At 39.1% G+C, this 18675-nt stretch overlaps 1 protein-coding gene across 6 annotated transcripts in view; it reads left to right on the top strand.

Moving 5' to 3' along the window:
- Positions 1-18675, top strand: part of LOC149321761 (glutamate receptor 1) — a 293443-nt gene that overhangs the window by 156055 nt on the left and 118713 nt on the right. For all 6 annotated transcript variants that reach the window (XM_089528180.1, XM_089528160.1, XM_089528141.1 and 3 more), the window contains exons 4-6: positions 997-1236; positions 4262-4446; positions 16903-16956. In XM_089528180.1, the coding sequence (XP_089384306.1) occupies positions 997-1236; positions 4262-4446; positions 16903-16956 (479 nt within the window). The remainder of the gene's footprint in view (positions 1-996; positions 1237-4261; positions 4447-16902; positions 16957-18675) is intronic.

The following is an 18675-nucleotide window of genomic DNA, read 5'->3' as shown; positions in this document are numbered from 1 at the left end:
CAGAGTAACATAGGTAACAAAGACAACATTTTCTTCTGTTCCCCCAGCCCATATTTCCTTTGCTCACCACTCAAAAAGTTGCTCATTCTCATGTAAGAATAATATGCTGCTGTAAATTATCAAGAAGATTCTGATCTTCAGATTTAACTACTAGTTTTCTATTTTGAGGGATAGGATGTTTTCATATTTCTGTACAATGCACTGCTAACACAAAAGGAATATCCATATCCAATGAATGCACCAGGTTGCAGAAGTATGTTGACTTTACAAATGGAGTATGATATGGTAACATAATCCCAGTGTGTATCACATGATGACACTGGACCTTATCACATGGGGAAATTGGGGTTTTAAACAGTGATTATCCCATGCAAAACGGGATATCGCAATTAAGATTTTCAAACGCATAGATATTAAACAGGCAATAAACAGCAACAAATCATTTTCAGGATTTCCCCATAAATGATTTGTTGCTGTTTATTGCCTGTTTAATAGCAACGTCATGTGAAAATCATAATTGCAAAATCGTATTTTTCATGGGATAATCGCTGTTTAAACCCCCGATTTTGCCCGATTTCCCCCATGTGATAAATTCCATAGACAGGGAGCTCTTATGACATCCTTTCTTCTTGGGTGAATGTGTTGAGATACATTTTAATTCTGTCATATATTTTTTTACTTCTAGTATTATTTAAGAAGCTGGCTTTTATTCCCTTTAGAGGGCATAAACCAACCATTTACAAAATGTCTGTGTGTGTGTGAAAGAGAGAGGGAGAAAGATTCAAAAGCCTTCAGCAAATTCATACTCAAAAGACAATGTTTTGATGCCAGAGGAATGTCTTAGTCTTGATTAGTTGTTAGTGGAGTCCTTCATATTGAAAGATACACATCCTTGCAACATTATAAAAGAACTTATAAAAGAATGAAATGGAACTGTGTCTATTTTTTGTTCACAGCTTTCTTGACGTGCTTTCCCCCCTTCTCTCTCTCTCTCAGTTTGTTCACAGTTCTCAAAGGGAGTCTATGCTATCTTTGGCTTTTACGAGAGGAGGACTGTCAACATGCTCACATCCTTCTGTGGGGCACTACATGTCTGCTTTGTAACACCCAGCTTCCCTGTCGACACATCGAACCAATTTGTTCTTCAGCTGCGCCCAGAACTGCAGGATGCCCTCATCAACGTTATAGAATATTACAAGTGCCAGAAATTTACATATATTTATGATGCTGACCGAGGTGAGTATGAGCAAACAGAGAAAGAAGGAAGAAGTGGAGGTGGAGATGAATTGGGGTAGAGTCATGGGAAGTCCTAAGGTTATGGATTCAAAACCATATGTGTAGGTTGCATTAAACAAGCCACCATGTTGTAACCTCAGCATCCCGCTTCCTCGATCTGCAGCTTGGGAATAATGCTGACCTACCTTACAGGATTGGCTTATAAAATATTACGTATTGGAAGATACTACAGACATATTGGCTACTGATTTGCTATTTCTTAAACTGAGGGTTACAGATAGTGTGAGTGTGCTTTATTTATAAACTATAGGTAGCACGCAGTTCCATGCTGTTCTTCAGCCCCATGAACCTTGTAAAATGCTCAAAACAAAAAAGAAAAGAAAAAAGAGGGAGGGGTGGCAATTATTTTTCCTTTTTTTTTTTTCTTTTTTTAGTTAAAATGTTCTTCATGTCACTGGAACACATGGGGCAGTTTTCCATACAAACACAGGTTGTTTTAAGCCCATAAGAGGTCTTTGTCAACCAGCAAGTAAACTGGGGCTGCATACGCACTGCACAGATTATCCAGTTTGACACCACTTTAACTGCAATGGCTCAGTGCTATGATATTCTGAGAACCAGAGTTCTCTGATAGAGGAGGCTAAATATCTGACAAAACTAGAGTTCCCAGACTTCCATAGATCCAGACCATGGCAGTTAAAGTGGTGTCAAACAGGATTTTTTCTGCAGTATGGATGTAGCCTGGGTCAATGTCCAGTTAACTTCCTGGCTGGCAAAAAAAAGGGGGGGCTCTCTTCAGTCTAAAACAGTCCAGAGTGGCCAAAAACATTGGAAAACAGCCCCTGTGGTCTTAAGGGAAGTGTAGCATTTTAATGATTTCTTTAAGGTTTAAACATTTGAGGCTTTCATAAGCTGATGCAACCCTTCAAGATCCAATGAACCATCAACATGTTCCAGTCCTGACCAGCTCCCAGAATATTCAAACCTCTGAAACCCTTTCCTTGCCATACCCAGGTTCTGGAAGTGCCTTCTGAGAGAAGTTAAACAAGCACCCTCCCTACTTTCCTTATCAGACAAGATCTTTTCTGTTTATTTGATGATTGATTAAAGAAGGCCCATCCCACCATAATATTGTGCTTTATCTTGCTAATTGTTGTACTGGTGTGTATATGCATGTTTAAGGATATATGTTTTCTAAACATGGTTTTAATTTTTTATTATTATTTAATCTTGCTTTAACTTATATCTTGTTGATTTTTACCAATATGTTTTTAAATTTGTTGTAAGCGGCTTTGAGTCCTGAACTGGGAAAAGGCCTTGATAGAAACAAATATAATGATATAATGTTGTGACAAACCAATTTTTTTTCTTCTCTCCCATCGAGAACTAGATGTGAATTTTTTTTAAAAAAAAAATACTCTTTTCAAAAGTCCCACTTTCAAAAGGTTATTTTTTCTCTCTCCCTGTCAAGAAGTATTTTTAACAGATTTCTTGAATGAAAATAAAAGACAAGGGAGGCGAACATTTACATTAATTAGCATGTAAAAAGGAAGTTTGGTAGAGGTTTAAAGAACATTCCTCTGCTAGAAAAACCCAATATAAATGGTAGCTTTGCTTATGCAAAATACTCAAATCCTGCCCATCAAATTAAAAACTAAAATTCTTACTCATTGATCAAGAAGTGCTCATAATTTCTCCTCTTTAAAAAGCTTTCAAAATGTTTGAATAATAAATATTTCTTCTGTTTATCGATTTTTGACCAATATTCTTTACATCACTAAATGATAATAGCCTCCAACATTTGATAGGTGAAAACCAGATCACATGTCTCTAAGTAACATAAGAGTGTAGTTAAAATGGCAAAATGAATGAGGAAGACCAAACAAGCTAGAAAAGGCTGTAGCAGTTTACTTTTACCTGAGTCTACTGAGAAGGGCAAGATTTAAACCCTTCCTTTCCTCTCTCAGTTCATGGGTTTGGTGACTTTTGCACTTTGAACTCAGTTTCCAGTAACTGAAGTAAGCTAAAAGACAAAAAGGAAAAGTGAGAGGAGGAGAAAGAAAGTGAGACATTTTAAGAGCAGCTGCAAAAGTAGGACTTAATTGGGATTGTAGCTGCCAAATCTGAAGAGGCAAATCCTTCAAAATTGGGCATGTATTTCCCCTTTATTCCTTTGACCTGCTAAATTGGGACCATTGGAGGGCACAATACAATTATGGCACTATATTCCACATCAGCTACCATGTCTGCTTCCTATGGAATCCCAGGGCTTGTTGTTTTGCAGAAGCACTAGGGAAGCTTTCTGGGTGAGAATTTAAAGGGTCTTTACTACAAACTTCATGATTCCATAGAGACCAGCCATGGTAGCTGAAGTGGAATCATAGTCCAATAAATGTGTAAAGTAGAAGGACCTCTGTTTTGAAGAGCTAGACAATATTATTTTTCAGGCAAGTTTCTTGCATTCATGCTTGTTGGGTTTTAGTTCAAAAAAGTAATTTATCCAAATTCTGCCTAGAAGTAGATAATGTACAAGGTCCATGATAACACTGGCTGTTATTGAGAAAGAAAGGGGCTTTCCACACGGACATTTGGGACGTCCTCCGGACGTCCCATTTTAAAAAAGGGGCGTCTCTTTTAGACGCCCCATGGTCTAGTACGGACTCCGTCCGTACAAGATGGCGGCGCCCCTTCTACATGGGCGCCGCCATCTTTACGCATCGGACGCACAGCGTCCAGACGCGTCGCGCCGCTGCTGACGTAGCGAGCGCGCCCCTGGCGCCTCGCTACGTCGCAAACGCGACGCAAAAAGAAGCTCCATTTTGGAGCTTCTTTTTTCGGTCCGCGCGGGAGTCGGGCCGTTTGAAGGCTCCGGCTCCCCCGCGGACCTTCTGGCGGCGGTGCCAGACCGCTGCAAAGCGGCGGTCTGTACCCCGCCAAAAAGTAACACAAAAACTGCTCCAAAGAATTAATTCTGGAATGTATTCCTCTTTTTATCCCTGATCTCATCCCCATTCCTATATCCTAGGACTGTCAGTTCTTCAAAAAGTGTTGGATACAGCTGCAGAGAAAAACTGGCAGGTGACAGCTGTCAATATCATGACAGCAACAGAAAAGGACTACAAAACACTCTTCCTGAATCTGGAAAAGAAGAAGGAACGGGTTGTGGTGGTGGACTGTGAAGCAGAGCGACTAAATGCCATCTTGAGCAAGGTTTGTTCTAACACCACTACTATTGAATAAAACGACAAAGAAATTTGTGACACCTTAAAGAGTAAAGAATTTATTTATGCTCTAATAAGTAAATCACTCTTTAAGACATCTTAGGATTTTTGCTGCTAATGCTGAATACTCTGGATATCAAAGTAGGTATGAGAATGAAAGGGAAATAAAGGGATTTGAAAGTTATGAGAAGCTGACATTTGTAGTAAATGTTTTTCAATTTTTTCTTACCTTCTTGATTTTGGTGTTTGATTTAAAGGTCTATCTGAGACACAAATACATATACAGTATTATATAATATTAGTTCTGTTGTTGTGTGCCTTCAAGTAGTTGCTGACTTATGGGAATCCAAAGGTGAACCTATCCCAGCGTTTTCTTGGCAAGATTTATTTAGAAAGGGTTTGCCTTTGCATTTCTCTGAGGCTGAGAAAGTGTAACTTGCCCAAGGTCATCCAGCAAGTTTCTATGGCTGAGCAGGGATTCAAAACCTGGTCTCCAGAGTCAGCCCAGTGCTCAACCCACCACACCATGCTGGCTGTTCTGTAGCCACCACATAACAGAGATTATTTGGTTGGGTCACAATATAACATTAAAATACTGTATAAAACAATATTACAACTAAATATTACAACTAACACATCACAACTAAAATTATAAATAAAACATGGAATTTGGAACGGAGGATTCCCGGCTAACAAAACCATACTTAAAAAATATTACTAAGTTATTTAAAATATTTGGTTGAATAAAAATTCTTTTCTAGCATCAGAAAGATCACAAAAATGATGCAAAACAATCTTCTTAAACTTAGTTCAAATTTATTCCAGTAAACACTGAGTTCACACTTATCCTAATGAATCTTATCATTAAAATTAGCAAAATTTCTTTCAGTACAACTTACCATTTAACCACTGAAAGTTTTGTTCCCATAAAGTTTAAAACTTTGTTTAACAAAACTAATTTCATGCTTTTTTTAACCTAAAACCTCATTTTTCAAAATCTGAAACTGCTTTTTGTTTAATGAACATGCAATATCCAAATGTTAAGATCTGAGGCAGAACAACCTCCAATAAATCCTTATTGGGAGTCAAGAGTGTTTGACTTCCTGGTTCAATCTCTTTATTCCCTTACAAAAACATATAACTAGTTCAATCATACCTCTGTTTCACCCAGGACATGGTTTTTGACCCCTGCAGCTGACTGTCACTTTTTCTAATTTCCTCCCACATTCCCAAAGCTAGAGATATCATGAATACAGTTTCCAATTTCCAATCTGCCAGCCTTGGGTTTGCTGATGATGATACCTTCTTTACCAGTAACAAGTTCTAAAATATTATCACCAGTTCCTGCAAAAAACTAGAATAGCTTTTACAAAGAACTAGAAACCGTGCAATCAATTTGGCATGTAACACACACCAGTGATTGTGATATATATTTCAAAACCAGCATAGTAACCAACAAATTGTAGTTGTGGCAAAGGAACCCAAGGATGTTATGGCAGGGTGCAAGTTGGCAGACTTGTCTGAGAAAGTAAATGGACGCAATTTGCAAATCCTTTTACAGATCGCATGTTTGCTCTGATGCATAAAATATTGTCCAAAGCAAAACAGCTGCTGTGCTGTAACACTGGGATTAGAGTGTTTATCAAATTAATCTCACTGTTCCCTTGGGTTTCTCCCATCTGTTTATTTGTATTCACCTGTTGCGTTATAACTCCAACCTGAACTGTGATTTGTATTGCCAGAGAGCAATACAGTCTAGAGGCATTCAGCAGTCACAAAGGTTCCTCAATTCCTCACTATAGACTGTACAATCAAAATGTAGCACTGAAAGGAATGGAATCTAGGTTTGACTCTCAAGCACTAATGGAAGTATAGAGTTATTTTCTCAAGAGAACCAACTTTCATCTTTGACTACAAAGTAGGCTTCAAATAGAGAATGTCTGGCTGCATTCCAGTCCTCTAGGTTTTGGCCTTCTTATGTTTGCAGTATGAAACCCTGGTTCTTACATTTAGAAAAAAATACAGCATATCTAATTATTTTTAGAAATTAACTTTCTGTATATTTCATTTGATTTCCAAGGAAGTTGTATTGTCGAAAGATTGCTGGCAGTTTATGTGGCTGAAATTCCTTTACTATCTCTTTGAGTGCTGAATTTACTGCATCACAAAGACACAAAAACAAAAAAGCATGGAATGCTTACCCTTCCAGCAGTAAATGTTGATTTTATAAAATTTATTTATGCCCTCGTAAGTAAATCACTCCTTAAGACACCTTAGGATTTTTGCTGCTAAAGGTGAATACTCTGGATACCTGGTAGCACAGTAGTTAAATGCCTGTACTGCAGCACTCACTCACAAACCACAAGGTTGTGAGTTTAATGCCAGCCAGGAGCTCCGGATTGACTCAGTCTTGCATCCTTCTGAGGTCGCTAAAATGAGTGCCCAGCTTGATTGTGGCAATTAGCTTACACATTGTAAACTGCTTAGGGAGTGTTTAAGTGCACTGATAAGTGGTATAGAAATATACTTGCCATTGCTATTACTAAAATAGAAGAGTTCCAGTTATCCATTTTCTGTATCCAAATATCCATCTTATTTCTGGAGGTGTTTAGCATTTAGCGTTTTCTAAAACAAAAGGGTGTAAATGGCAGTAGTGTTGTTTTTTCTCCAGAGCAACCAATATACTGAGTTCTTGGGGAACTCAGGCCTGGCAACCAAAGGGAACACAAAAAAGGAGATTATCACACTCAAATGGGATAGAGACAGGATCGTTTTCTGGTCCTTATCCTGTCCATGAGGCAGATGAGGTGAAATCGTTTCATATGGTAGCACTGATCCTGCCATTATCCTGTCATTGAAATGGTGTTGCATTAACGTGAACTCCCATTAATGCAAAATGCCGGGGCCATGTCACTTCAATGATGAGACAATCACAGGATCAGCACGACGTCATTTGAAAGGCTTTCGTGCAATCGCTGTCACTAGTGCTTTCCGGATGGGAAATGTCCAGATAAGCGCAATGTCATATAAAAGTCCTTTCTGCGATCGTGTGGGAAGGACAGGACAGGGAAGGGACAATGATGTCTCGTCCCCTGTGTGATAATCTCCAAAGACTTGATACAAGAATAATTGCTGAGCTAAAAGTTCATAGAGCTCGTAAGGTCATAGAATTGAAAGGGGTAAAGGGCTATCTAAGCCAACCCTCTGACAATGAAATAGAAACCTAAAACACTTCTCAAAGGAGGTCATCCAACCTCTGTTTAAAGCCCTCAGTGCGCATGGTGTTTTACAAGAAAAATAACAAGAAAAAACAGTTCCCTGTCTCAGAATTACAATATAAGGACACAACATATAAAGAGAGGGGATGGAAGTGGGGGCAGGATTAGGTCAAGCAATATTGCCTCTTCTCTTCCTCCAAGGCCAGGGCAGTGGCAGTTGGTATGCTGGGAGAACCTTTCATCTGCTTTGATTTATGGTGACCCCTAGATCTTTTTACACTTACTTTTGTTACCCATCTTAAATTTTTACAAATTCTCTCAGCTTGTTTTCCATGTTGTAAGTCATGTGTCTCTTCACAAGTGTACACATGGTTTACATACAATGCTATTCTTTCTCCTTTCCTGTTTGATTTATTTCTTTGGAATAGGTTCTTCCCTCTCTGTTACTGCATTCTACCTATCTCACCAGGTTTCAGTAATGCCTGTTAAATCATACTTCCTTTTCTTTGTGAAAACAAGTTCATTTTGTTTATTTCCCATGTTATTTCCTCATTTCCCAATGGACAGAGATAGCTAAGACCATGGGTCATTTCCTCCAAATGCTTCCTTATTGTTTTCCCCACTTCCCACTGGTATACTCTTGTGCTATTGCCCCACTTCCCCCTGCATCACTGAGGCACTGATCGCTATATTTTGTGTCTCCCCTGCTCTCTGGAATATCATCTCTCTCCTAGACAAAATTCAGTTTAAAGCCCTCCTGATCAGGTCTACAAGATCCCAAGGAAAGACTTTCTTCCCAACCGCAGATAATTGTTGTGAGTCTAATATTTATATTGGCATCTAAATGCAAAAATTTGCATTTGTCTCTGTTAAATTTCTTCTTGTTAGCCTATATAAATACTTTTCTATCTTGATATTATCTTCTGTGGTGTTGGCTGTTCCTCCTAGCTTTGTGTCATCTGCAAATCTGATGAGCAGTTGCTCTGAAGCCTCTTCATTTTATAAAAATGATGAAGTGATAGAAACATTCTCTCTTAGGAGGTAGTCTACTTCTGTCTCTTTTCCCATTAAAAGACAGGTAGTCATCCTCTGTGTACCATATTGAACTAGAAGCATTATAACAAAGAAATTTTTTTAAAATTAAAAAAAAAACTCAGTATACAATATAATTCAAATATAGCTTGATAATTAAGTTAACCTTGGGACTTGATAGGCTCTGTGGCTACTGAACGAATGTTTTCCTAAGCACAATTAATGGGAGCTCTAGATCAGGGGTGATCTTCATTTAGGAATCAGCACAAGGCAAAGAAAATTCACACAGAGAGAAGGGAGAAAGGACGAGAAACACACACACACAGAGGCAGAGATGGTGCTGTGGCCCTGATTCAACTTGCTCCCCTCCTCTGCCCCAAGCATCTGTTTTTAGAAAAAGGAAATTACTTTGGGAGATCCAGTCACACACCTCCCACATAACATTTTGTTTGGCCCTAAGAGACTAACTAACTCAATCTGGCTTCTGCCCACACACATAAATTGCTGGTGTATAATGCCAATACCTTTTATGAGTGGAATGGCAGGGAGAGGTTTTTCAAGCACGACATTTTCTGTCACAAGGGTAAAACTGTGGGAAGGTTTTACATTTTTTCATCACGTTAATTTAGACTCAACATGCAAGTATTAAAGAAAATGAGCAACACTCAAGCTTAGTTGTTGGCTTTCCTGGTCTACACACATGTCCCAGCCTATACGAATCCTACTCACACTCTTTTTGTTTGTTTGTTTTGCTGAAGAAAATAATAGAATATGATTCCCCATTTTACTGAAGGGGAAATAAATTACTTAAATGGCTTCACTTCAACTAACTTTTAGAATTTTTAGAATTGCATGCCTTGATTTCAGAAAAATAAGCTGACACAGCTAGTATTCATTGTCATCGTGTTAACCGCACACAAGTCAAATGCGGTAACACCCTTTCCCATATTGTTAGTTTACAGAGCCTTTCTGGGATGCGATTGTAAGGCTACAGATGCTATTGTGATAATCTCCTTCCTCCCTGACACATAAGGGTTAAAAGCCTTCTGATAGCAAAGAATCTGGAAGATATCTGAGAAGTTGTATTTTAACATCTAGTCTGGAGAGATAATGTAAACATCAAGTCAGGAATGTTTGTTGGATTGACTGTTATCCAGGCACATGAACAATGTAAATTGGCCTGGCACCCTCTGTACCAGAATGATGAACCCATTCTGTTCAGATTCAGATCTGTTGGAATGTGAAAAAGAAATGCATTTATTTCAGTCAAGTTGGATCCTTGGTTGTTGCCACATTGAAAAAAATAAAGCAATTTAACACCACTTTAACTGCTATGGCACATTGCTATAGAATTTTAAGATCTGTAGTTTGGTGGACCACCAGAGCTCTTTGGAAGGGAAGGCTAAATATCTCAGAAAACATTGAATCCCAGAATCCCATAGCATTAAGCCATGACAGTTAAAGTGGTGTCAAACTGGATTATTTCTACAGTGTGGCAAGAGACTTTGGCGGGATACAAACCGCCGCTTTGTGGCGCTTCCCCGCCACCGCCGTTTGCTCCGCGCGGGAGCTGCAGCAGTCAAACCGCACGGCTCCCACGCGGAGCAAAAAAGAAGCTCCATTTTGGAGCTTCTTCTTGCGGTGCCTCTATGACGTTGCGAGGCGCCTGGCACGGACTCGCGACGTCATAGGCGCCACGACACGTCTGGACGCTATGCGTCCAGTACGTAAAGATGGCGGCGCCCATGTAGAAGGGGCGCCGCCATCTTGTACGTATAGGATACGTACTAGGGTTAGGGGGGTGCAGAAGCACCGCCCCTTCCTAACCCTAGTACGTATCCTATACGTACTATATGGCGGTTTGTATCCCGCCATTGATTCACCAGCATAATTGTATAATTTCTCCTGGAAATACTGAAGAAGGCAATTCACCTTCACTATTCTGCAATGATAGTGGAAAAGACAAGTTCATTTTCTTCTGAGCAACATACATTTCCTAAACTATCTTGATATCTTGAATTTTAAGTAGCATTCTAGGCTTAGGGAAAAAAATCATGTAGCAGACATGAACCTTTTCATGAAAGATCGTGCTGATTTGCAGCAGTTCCAGAGTCATTTGCTTCAGTCATTATTTAATTATCCCACCCAGGAGATCTGCCTAGTGTGAAAGGTGGTGAAGCCTTACTTATTTGTATCCAAAAGTGCTAACAAATGTCTGCTCTGATAACACTAATTGAGGTGTTTGGATATTAGCATAGGAGTCAGACAGCTTTTAATGTATACTCAAGAGCATTTCAGCTGGAAAAGGATGAGGCAGGTGAGCTAGTTAACACATGAACAAGTGTCCAATAACTGTTAATCCATTTGGTGATAATTGTAATGCCAAGGATTTTTATGAGATAGTTTAGTATTCCTGCTGATCTCACCTGGGTATTGATGCTTAACTGAAAGCCCGTTCACATAACGCCACTCTGTGGTTTTGTACTCTAAAATGAAACCCCACCCCACCCCCCAACAACTTTGAAATGTAATTTGTATTGTGTCTATCCTTGTTAATAACTGGAAATCTAATAAAAATATAGGAGGATGGGTGGGGGAGTCAAAAAGACTCACACAGATAGCTTAAAGCTGTGCTCCTCGGCTAACAATGTTCCTCTCCTTTCCAGAATAGGTATTAGCAGAAATCTTTGGGTTAATGAGAGTCTGAAAGGAGCATGGCACACATTTATCAAAACAAAATGGATGGAAACAAAAAGCCAATAAAAATAGATGCGGAGCAATGCAACTAACTTTGCCCTTTAGGAACAGCCTCTTCCATTCCACAAAGGCAATTATATCTCTTATTGGGAAAGAAATATGACAGCATTATCAGTCATTCAATATTTATATTGATAAAGAAGAAATAAAACTGTCTGCATTCAGCCCCACAAAGGTCATGATGATGGTGGAAAGAGAATGCTTAAACAATAACCAATATTCTCTATTCAGGAAATTCATATACAAACTTATTATTTTATAACCATCTTCCATGCAGGCTAGATTTCAGTGCTCTGAGGCAACATTTGCTCTCAAGATACTGTGTACCATGGGCACAGTTAAATACTGATGAGTACATTGCTAGCTACATTGCATGAGAAGGTATGACTGACCTTTATTCAATTTTGACTCAAGTCAGAATCTGAAAATGTTTCAGCTCTATAGTCCTGGTTGAAAATGTTCATTAGATTTAGGATGACAATGTACTTTCTGCAGGTTGCAGTTGGGACAGAGCTAGAAAGAAATATCCTCAGCATGACCAGAGATGTGAGGAGGAGGTGGGTGGGACTATATGCATTTCCATTTTAATATGCACTTCCAAAGTTGATATGCAAACCAAAATACAGCTGTACGTCTATGTTTGCCCTTTTCTTGCTTATGTGACGCAACCCTCCAATTAAAAGAAGTATGCTTTAGGACAAAGGGCACACAAAATGTGTCAAGGAAAATAATGTAAAAAGAAGCATTGTATTAGGGTATATCACTTGTTGGAGCATCACATGGTGGTGCAGATGGACCTCTTACTTGGGTTATGTGGGGCCAGATATAAATTAATACTGAAAACACAACCACAATTTAAGTTCAGTTTTTTTAAAAAAACAGTTATCCCACAAATTAGATACCAATTAGATACCAATTAGATATTCACTGATCCTGAAATTTCCATCATTCAATGAGATGCCAGTGCACAACTTGACTCTAGGAGTCTCCTGTATATGCTGCTCAAAGTATTGTAACCTTAGGGCAAACCTTAAATCCTCAAAGAAAGAAATAGGTACAAATACATAATAGAAATTCCACCTGAAGGAATGTACCTTTTAATTCCCTCCTAAACTTATTTTAAATCTTACTGTGTTACTGAAGGTGAAAGGGGTCTATCCCTGGCATCTCCAGCTCCTGTCCTCTAGCTTTTTCTTGATTTCTGAACATAACTGTACAGCCCCTTCTTTAGGGTTTCCCAACCCTTGGAACTAAACGAATAATTCATAAGGTTTACACAAATTTGCTCAAAAGAAAATAAAACTGATGCAGGCTGAAATTACTGTAGGATTTTAAAAAATGAAAAAATGACTGGAACCAAGCTTGACAAATTTGACCATTTCTAAGCATTGTACTAACAAGACTAAAAATCATTGGCAGGCATCTTGCATTGCAATTACAGATTCCTCATCTCACTCAACAAATCTTTCAGTTCTTTCTCTTGAGTAGTCTCTGAGATGGGCATAGAAAATACTGCTGCATCCCAGAAAGGCGTTAGAAGTTTCTGTTGTGAAGCTTTCACAATGTAAATACTGGCATAACCTATCACTACTTGCTTCATACCTTCACTACTTAAATAATCCCTGACACAGGAAAACTATATGCACTTAACACAAAAAAGAGACAGGAGAGTGAAGTAAATTAACTTAGGTCCTGTACAGACCAGCACTTTGGGCCAGTCTTGGGGCAGAGTCAGGACGTAGCATCTGTACAATGCATGCCCTGGCTCTGCACATAGGGCGATGTGACTGCACACTGCACCACACAGCATGTGGTGTCACAGGGCTCCTCCAGCACTGAGTCTGCATGATACAGTGCCGAAAGAGTGCCATATAGCCACAGCGCTGCAGCTATTGCACCCTTTCCAGGGTGCAAAAAGGAGCCACTTTTTGCAGCTCCTTTTTGTGCCCTGGAAATGTCAGATCGGGGCCGTGGTGTGCAGTTGCCGTAGCCGCAATCTGGCTAAAAAGGGGGCAGCTGGAGGCTGCTCCTTCAGGGCTATTTCCACAGCCTTTTAATTTCCTATTGCATGATATGGTGATGGCCAGCAGTTAAGATGCCTTTTGAAACAAATTAGTAAAATTTGTAGAAGGACAGTCAGTGTGCTGGTTTGAGCATTGGACTATGAATCTGAAGACCACGGTTCAAATTCCTGATTAGCCATGGAAACCCACTGGGTGATCTTGGGCAAGTCACATTCTCTCAGCCTCAGAGGAAGGCAAAAGCAAATCTCCTCTGAACAAATCTTGCCAAGAAAACCTGAAAATAGGGTAGCCTTAGGGTGATCATAAATCAGACACAGCTTGCACATAAAAACAACAAGGTCTCTCAAGGTACCTAATTGACCATCCATATCCAGAGGCAGTCTAGCTCTGGATATTTGATATATTCACAGAGCAAAGATATGCTCTGCTTACAAATTGCTCCCAGAGGCATCTGCTGTTGGACATGATAGCAGAGCTTGGAAGAAAATGTTCTTTTAAAAAACAACAACAAGAACTCTTAGAATTCCCAAACATCATGCTCACCAGCAGTAGCTCTGCAAGACTTTGGTTGGAACTTGATCTTATCTAGTAAAGCAGTTTTGAGGTTGTGACAGTGTACTTTCAGTAAACCTGAGTCACACTTCTGCTTTCATCTGAGAAATACAGAGATACATCTCCCATCACCATCTGTAAGCTCCAGATAGCTCCAGGAGTTCACACAGGTCACTCCACATGAAAACTGCTCCTCTCACTTCAGGCTTTACATCAGAAGCTGTGAAAACAAAAGGGCAAGCCACTCACCCTCCCATTTTCTACTCTGTCTCAATATGTAAACAGCTCTGAGAACCATGGAAGCAAACATCACCCAGCAAGTCATGGTGTTCATTATCTTCTTTGCTTTTGAGGAAAGGGACACATAATTTGCTATACATTTGTGTGGGGTGGGTCTATAAAGTATAATATGTTTTTATTCTCTTTTGGGGATGAAGTCACTGCATTTATTTTTTAGTCTTTTACTTGCTCATTCTTATCACAACCAAGGCATATGACTCTGTGTCAGAGATGTTCTTGAACTTGAGCATGAACTTGAGAGTTATATTTTGAAGGAGTTCCTTGGCAGTTTCAATGTATTTTTCCCATTTATAGCAGTGTAAAATAATGATTATTTATTTATTTATTTATTTATTTATTTATTTATTTATATAATTATATTCTACTCTAGAGTCAAGGCTCTTCGGCCAGAGTGCAAAAAATCTGCATAGAACAATAAAACAATAAAAGTAATTTCAAAATGTGAACTCAAAGGCTTTCACAGCTGGCATCCATAGGTTTTGTGTTTTTTTTACGCTATGTGGCCATGTTCTGGAAGAGTTTATTTCTGATGTTTTGCCTGCATCTGTGGCTCGCATCATCAGAGAATGGTGGCATGGAGGTGTGTGGGGTATATGTACTGTGTGACCCTTGGTTTGGGGGAAGTGATTTACATGTCAATCTGTGTTGGCCTCTCAGTGAATGGCCAGGCCTCTGGGTGGGAGGAATATGCAAGAAGGCTTTGTGTCTATTTAATTAGTGACCCATTATCTGCTGGGAAACCCGCTGGCCCTGGGTGATGTTCATTTGTATGTGCTGAGTCTTGATTTTGGTGTTTTTCAGGACTGGTACCCAAATTTTGTTTACTTTAAGGGCTTCTCCTTTCAGTGGCTTCCCTGTGCATTGTTACCTGATAGTTGTTTGCATGGTCCAGAATTTCAGTGTTTTCACATAGCATTTTATGCCCGGGATGGTTTAGAATGTGTTCTGCTACTGATGACTTTTCTAGCTGAGCCAGTCTCTCGTGTTCCTTGATTCGTGTTTAAACACTGCGTTTGGTGGGTCCCTATGTAGACTTGTCTGCAGCTGCACCGTATGCGGTAAATTCCTGAGGCTGTGAGAGGGACTCTCCTTTCCTTTGCTGGATTTTCTTGGTCAGTTTGTAGATTATTTGGAGAGTATGTTTCCTCATTAGTTTCTTTTTCTGTCTGTAACTCCTTTGATGTATGGTAAAAATACCTTCCATTTGGGTGGTTGTTTGTCTTCAGTCCTATGGTTTTTTTCTGTGCCTGGCAGCACTTCTGATGTCCAGAAAAATCAACAATAGCAGAACACGTTATAAACCATCCTGGGCATAAAACACTATTTGAAAACACTGACATTCTGGACCATGCCAACAACTATCAGGTCAGGATGCACAGGGAAGCCATTGAAATCCACAAACACTTGGACAACTTCAACAGGAAAGAAGAAACCCTTAAAGTAAACAAGGTTTAGCTACTGGTCCTGAAAAACACCAAAATCAAGACTCAGCACATGCAAATAAACATCACCCACGGTCAGGGGGTTTCCAGCAGACAATGGATCACTAATTAGACACAAAGTCTTCTCGTATATTCCTTCCACCAGGAGGCCTGTCCATTCACCAACAAGCCAGAACAGATTAACATTTAAATCACTTCCCCCAAGCAAGAGTTATACAGTATATATAGATACCCCACACACATCCATGCCACCATTCTTTGAAGATGCCAGCCACAGATGCAGGTGAAATGTCAGGAATAAACTCTTCCAGAACATGGCCACATAGGCAAAAAACCCACAAAGAACTATGTAATTTCAAAAGACTATAAGGATATTAAAATATTTAACAAGTAAAACATGACTATTTATAACCAGTCAAAACAATTTAAAAATAATAAACCATACCAGTGCAAATTGAATGAAATCAGTTAAATCCCAAAGGATCAGTGAAAAAGCCACATTTATTTATTTTGACGGGTGGGGTTCAATTGGACCTCTAAGGGGAGGGCATTCCATAACCACTGTGCCACAGCAGAGAAGACCCTCTCTCAGGTGTCCCAACAGCCCTACAAAGCTAGGCGATATACAAACATGCCTCAGTTAGATGTGTTCCTGGCCATTTCTTCTTTAACAGAAAATTTGGTATGAGACAGAAATAGCATGGAAAGAATAGGAATAGGTTCTGATACCACAAAAGAGATGAGCAGTTCAACATCTTTCAGCAAATTTTTTATCCAAAACTAATAAGCACATGTGAAATGAAACCACTATGCCAGACAAGTCTTGTGTAAGTTTTTTTTAAACCACCTTCTACAGACCACCTAAAAGCTTTTTCCAAATTGCATCCATGGATTATTTTTTTTTTCTTTCTCCAGTCTTCCTTATTATCCTCCCAATGCCAATGCTGGTAAAAGGTCTTTCAGAGAACAAGGAAGGCTGGTGTAAAAATACTTTGTAAAAAGAAACTTCTTTGCCAAAGGCTTTGTTAACCAAGATATACAGTACCTATATTGTAAACTGTTAACACTTTACTGGTACATTATGATGTTCAATTAAATGTTTTGTGTTTCACCACTGCAGATTGTCAAGATTGAAAATAACGGGAAAGGATACCACTATATTCTTGCAACTTTGGTAAGATGGATCATGTTTCTTTCTTATTGCCTACAATGTATATTTTCTGATCAATTTGTTTTTATAGTTGGAAGCTTCCAGTGCAATTTTATGTGAAGTAGCTTGGGAAGATGGCCTACTGAATACAACTGGATTTATTTGTTGGTATATATTAGAATCTCTCTTTAGTATTTGTAGAAACTTCAAAGATGAACAGAAAACAATAATATGTATGGGAGTGATATTATTCTGCCAATTATACACAATGGCACATGTATGGTCATCATAGCATACTGTGTTCTAGCAAGATTCTCAGAAGCATCCAACTTTGTTTAGCATATACTAGTCTAGACTGCATACAGTGAGGAAGGAGGACATGAAATACTTGGATACCTTTCTCTGTATCTAGATGCCTGCTGACTAAAAATACTTCTCAACGCCAATCCCAATTAATCTGTATGAAGATATCTTTAAAATTGCGTATCTGTTTATGGTAAACCAGCCATCCTTTCTTCCTCCATTCTTTCATTCTTTAACATCTTTATATACTGCCTTGGTGGTAAATGTCCTCTAGGCAATATGTAAATATCAAAAACAAAACAATCAATAAAATAATGGGGGTTGTTTTCAAATGAATCAATGAAAAAAGTATGAAAACATTAAAATACAGTGAGCCCTTGGTATCCCTTGGGGTTTGATTCCAGGACCCCCCCCCCCCCCGGGGATACAAAAAACTTTGGATGTTCAAGACCCTGTAAATACAACGGCATAGTAAAATGATATCCCCTATATAAAATGGCAAAATTAAGGCTTGGCTTTTGAAATTTAATTTTTTTAAAAAAAATTTAAGCTGTGAATGGTTGAATCCATAGATAAAGAATCGGTGGACATGGAGGGTCTACAGAGTAGTGTCAATAATCTGCTCTAACCTGTGTTCAGACAGATCCAGCATGTCTTCACCTATCTGTGTTCAAGCTGTTTTGCCTTTTGATCTCAACTCCATTGTAGACCAATGTGTCAAACAGGCTCAATGAAAGAGAAGAAAACACTAAAGACAAGAATAATAATGCCAACTGCAGTAGTTCATATCCTAACCACAGGGAGAAGAAGGGTATGGTAAAGGCAACTTATCAACAGGAAAATAGCAAACCCGCAGGAATCCATTCTTTTCCATCATTCTCTGGGAACAGACCACTTCCCCATGGAGAAGGAAACAAGCCACCAGTCCCAGCCTTAATAGAACCTTGACAATGGGACTGAGATTAGACTTCCAGGAAAGGCTTATGTAAAGGTGTGATAACCCTGCTCCCAGATATTTTGGTTAGTACTCCCCATGTTCTCTCCTTAAACCAGAACCATTTGCCATTCAAGAGAGCTCCATGAGTAGTTCTCCAAGATTTTGCCAAAGTTTTCATTTGAGTAGAAAGTAGACCCTGAAACCTACATGGAACTTGTTATCTGCTGATGAGCGACTTCGTCTGAAAGTTAGTACCTGCTAAATTTGCCTTAGTCTTCCATGAGCCCATACTCTGGCCAGAACAGAAGAGCAAGTCATGTCAACACACATTGGACTGTACACTTTTGTATGTGGGCATGTATATGAATTTATCTTCATTCTCTTTACTCAATACCCCAAATATGTGGTGTTAATTTGTATTGATAAGTTCTTTCAAAATTCTAGTGAGTCTAATATTAAGACACAAGAATTCACATGCAGATACAAAGTACCAAATGTTCTCG

The sequence above is a fragment of the Sceloporus occidentalis genome, unplaced genomic scaffold (assembly GCF_023333645.1).
Source record: "Sceloporus occidentalis isolate IW3139 unplaced genomic scaffold, rSceOcc1.0.p SCAF_1, whole genome shotgun sequence".
In the NCBI taxonomy this organism is placed as follows: domain Eukaryota; kingdom Metazoa; phylum Chordata; class Lepidosauria; order Squamata; family Phrynosomatidae; genus Sceloporus; species Sceloporus occidentalis.
This window is presented reverse-complemented; position numbering and strand designations above follow the sequence as displayed.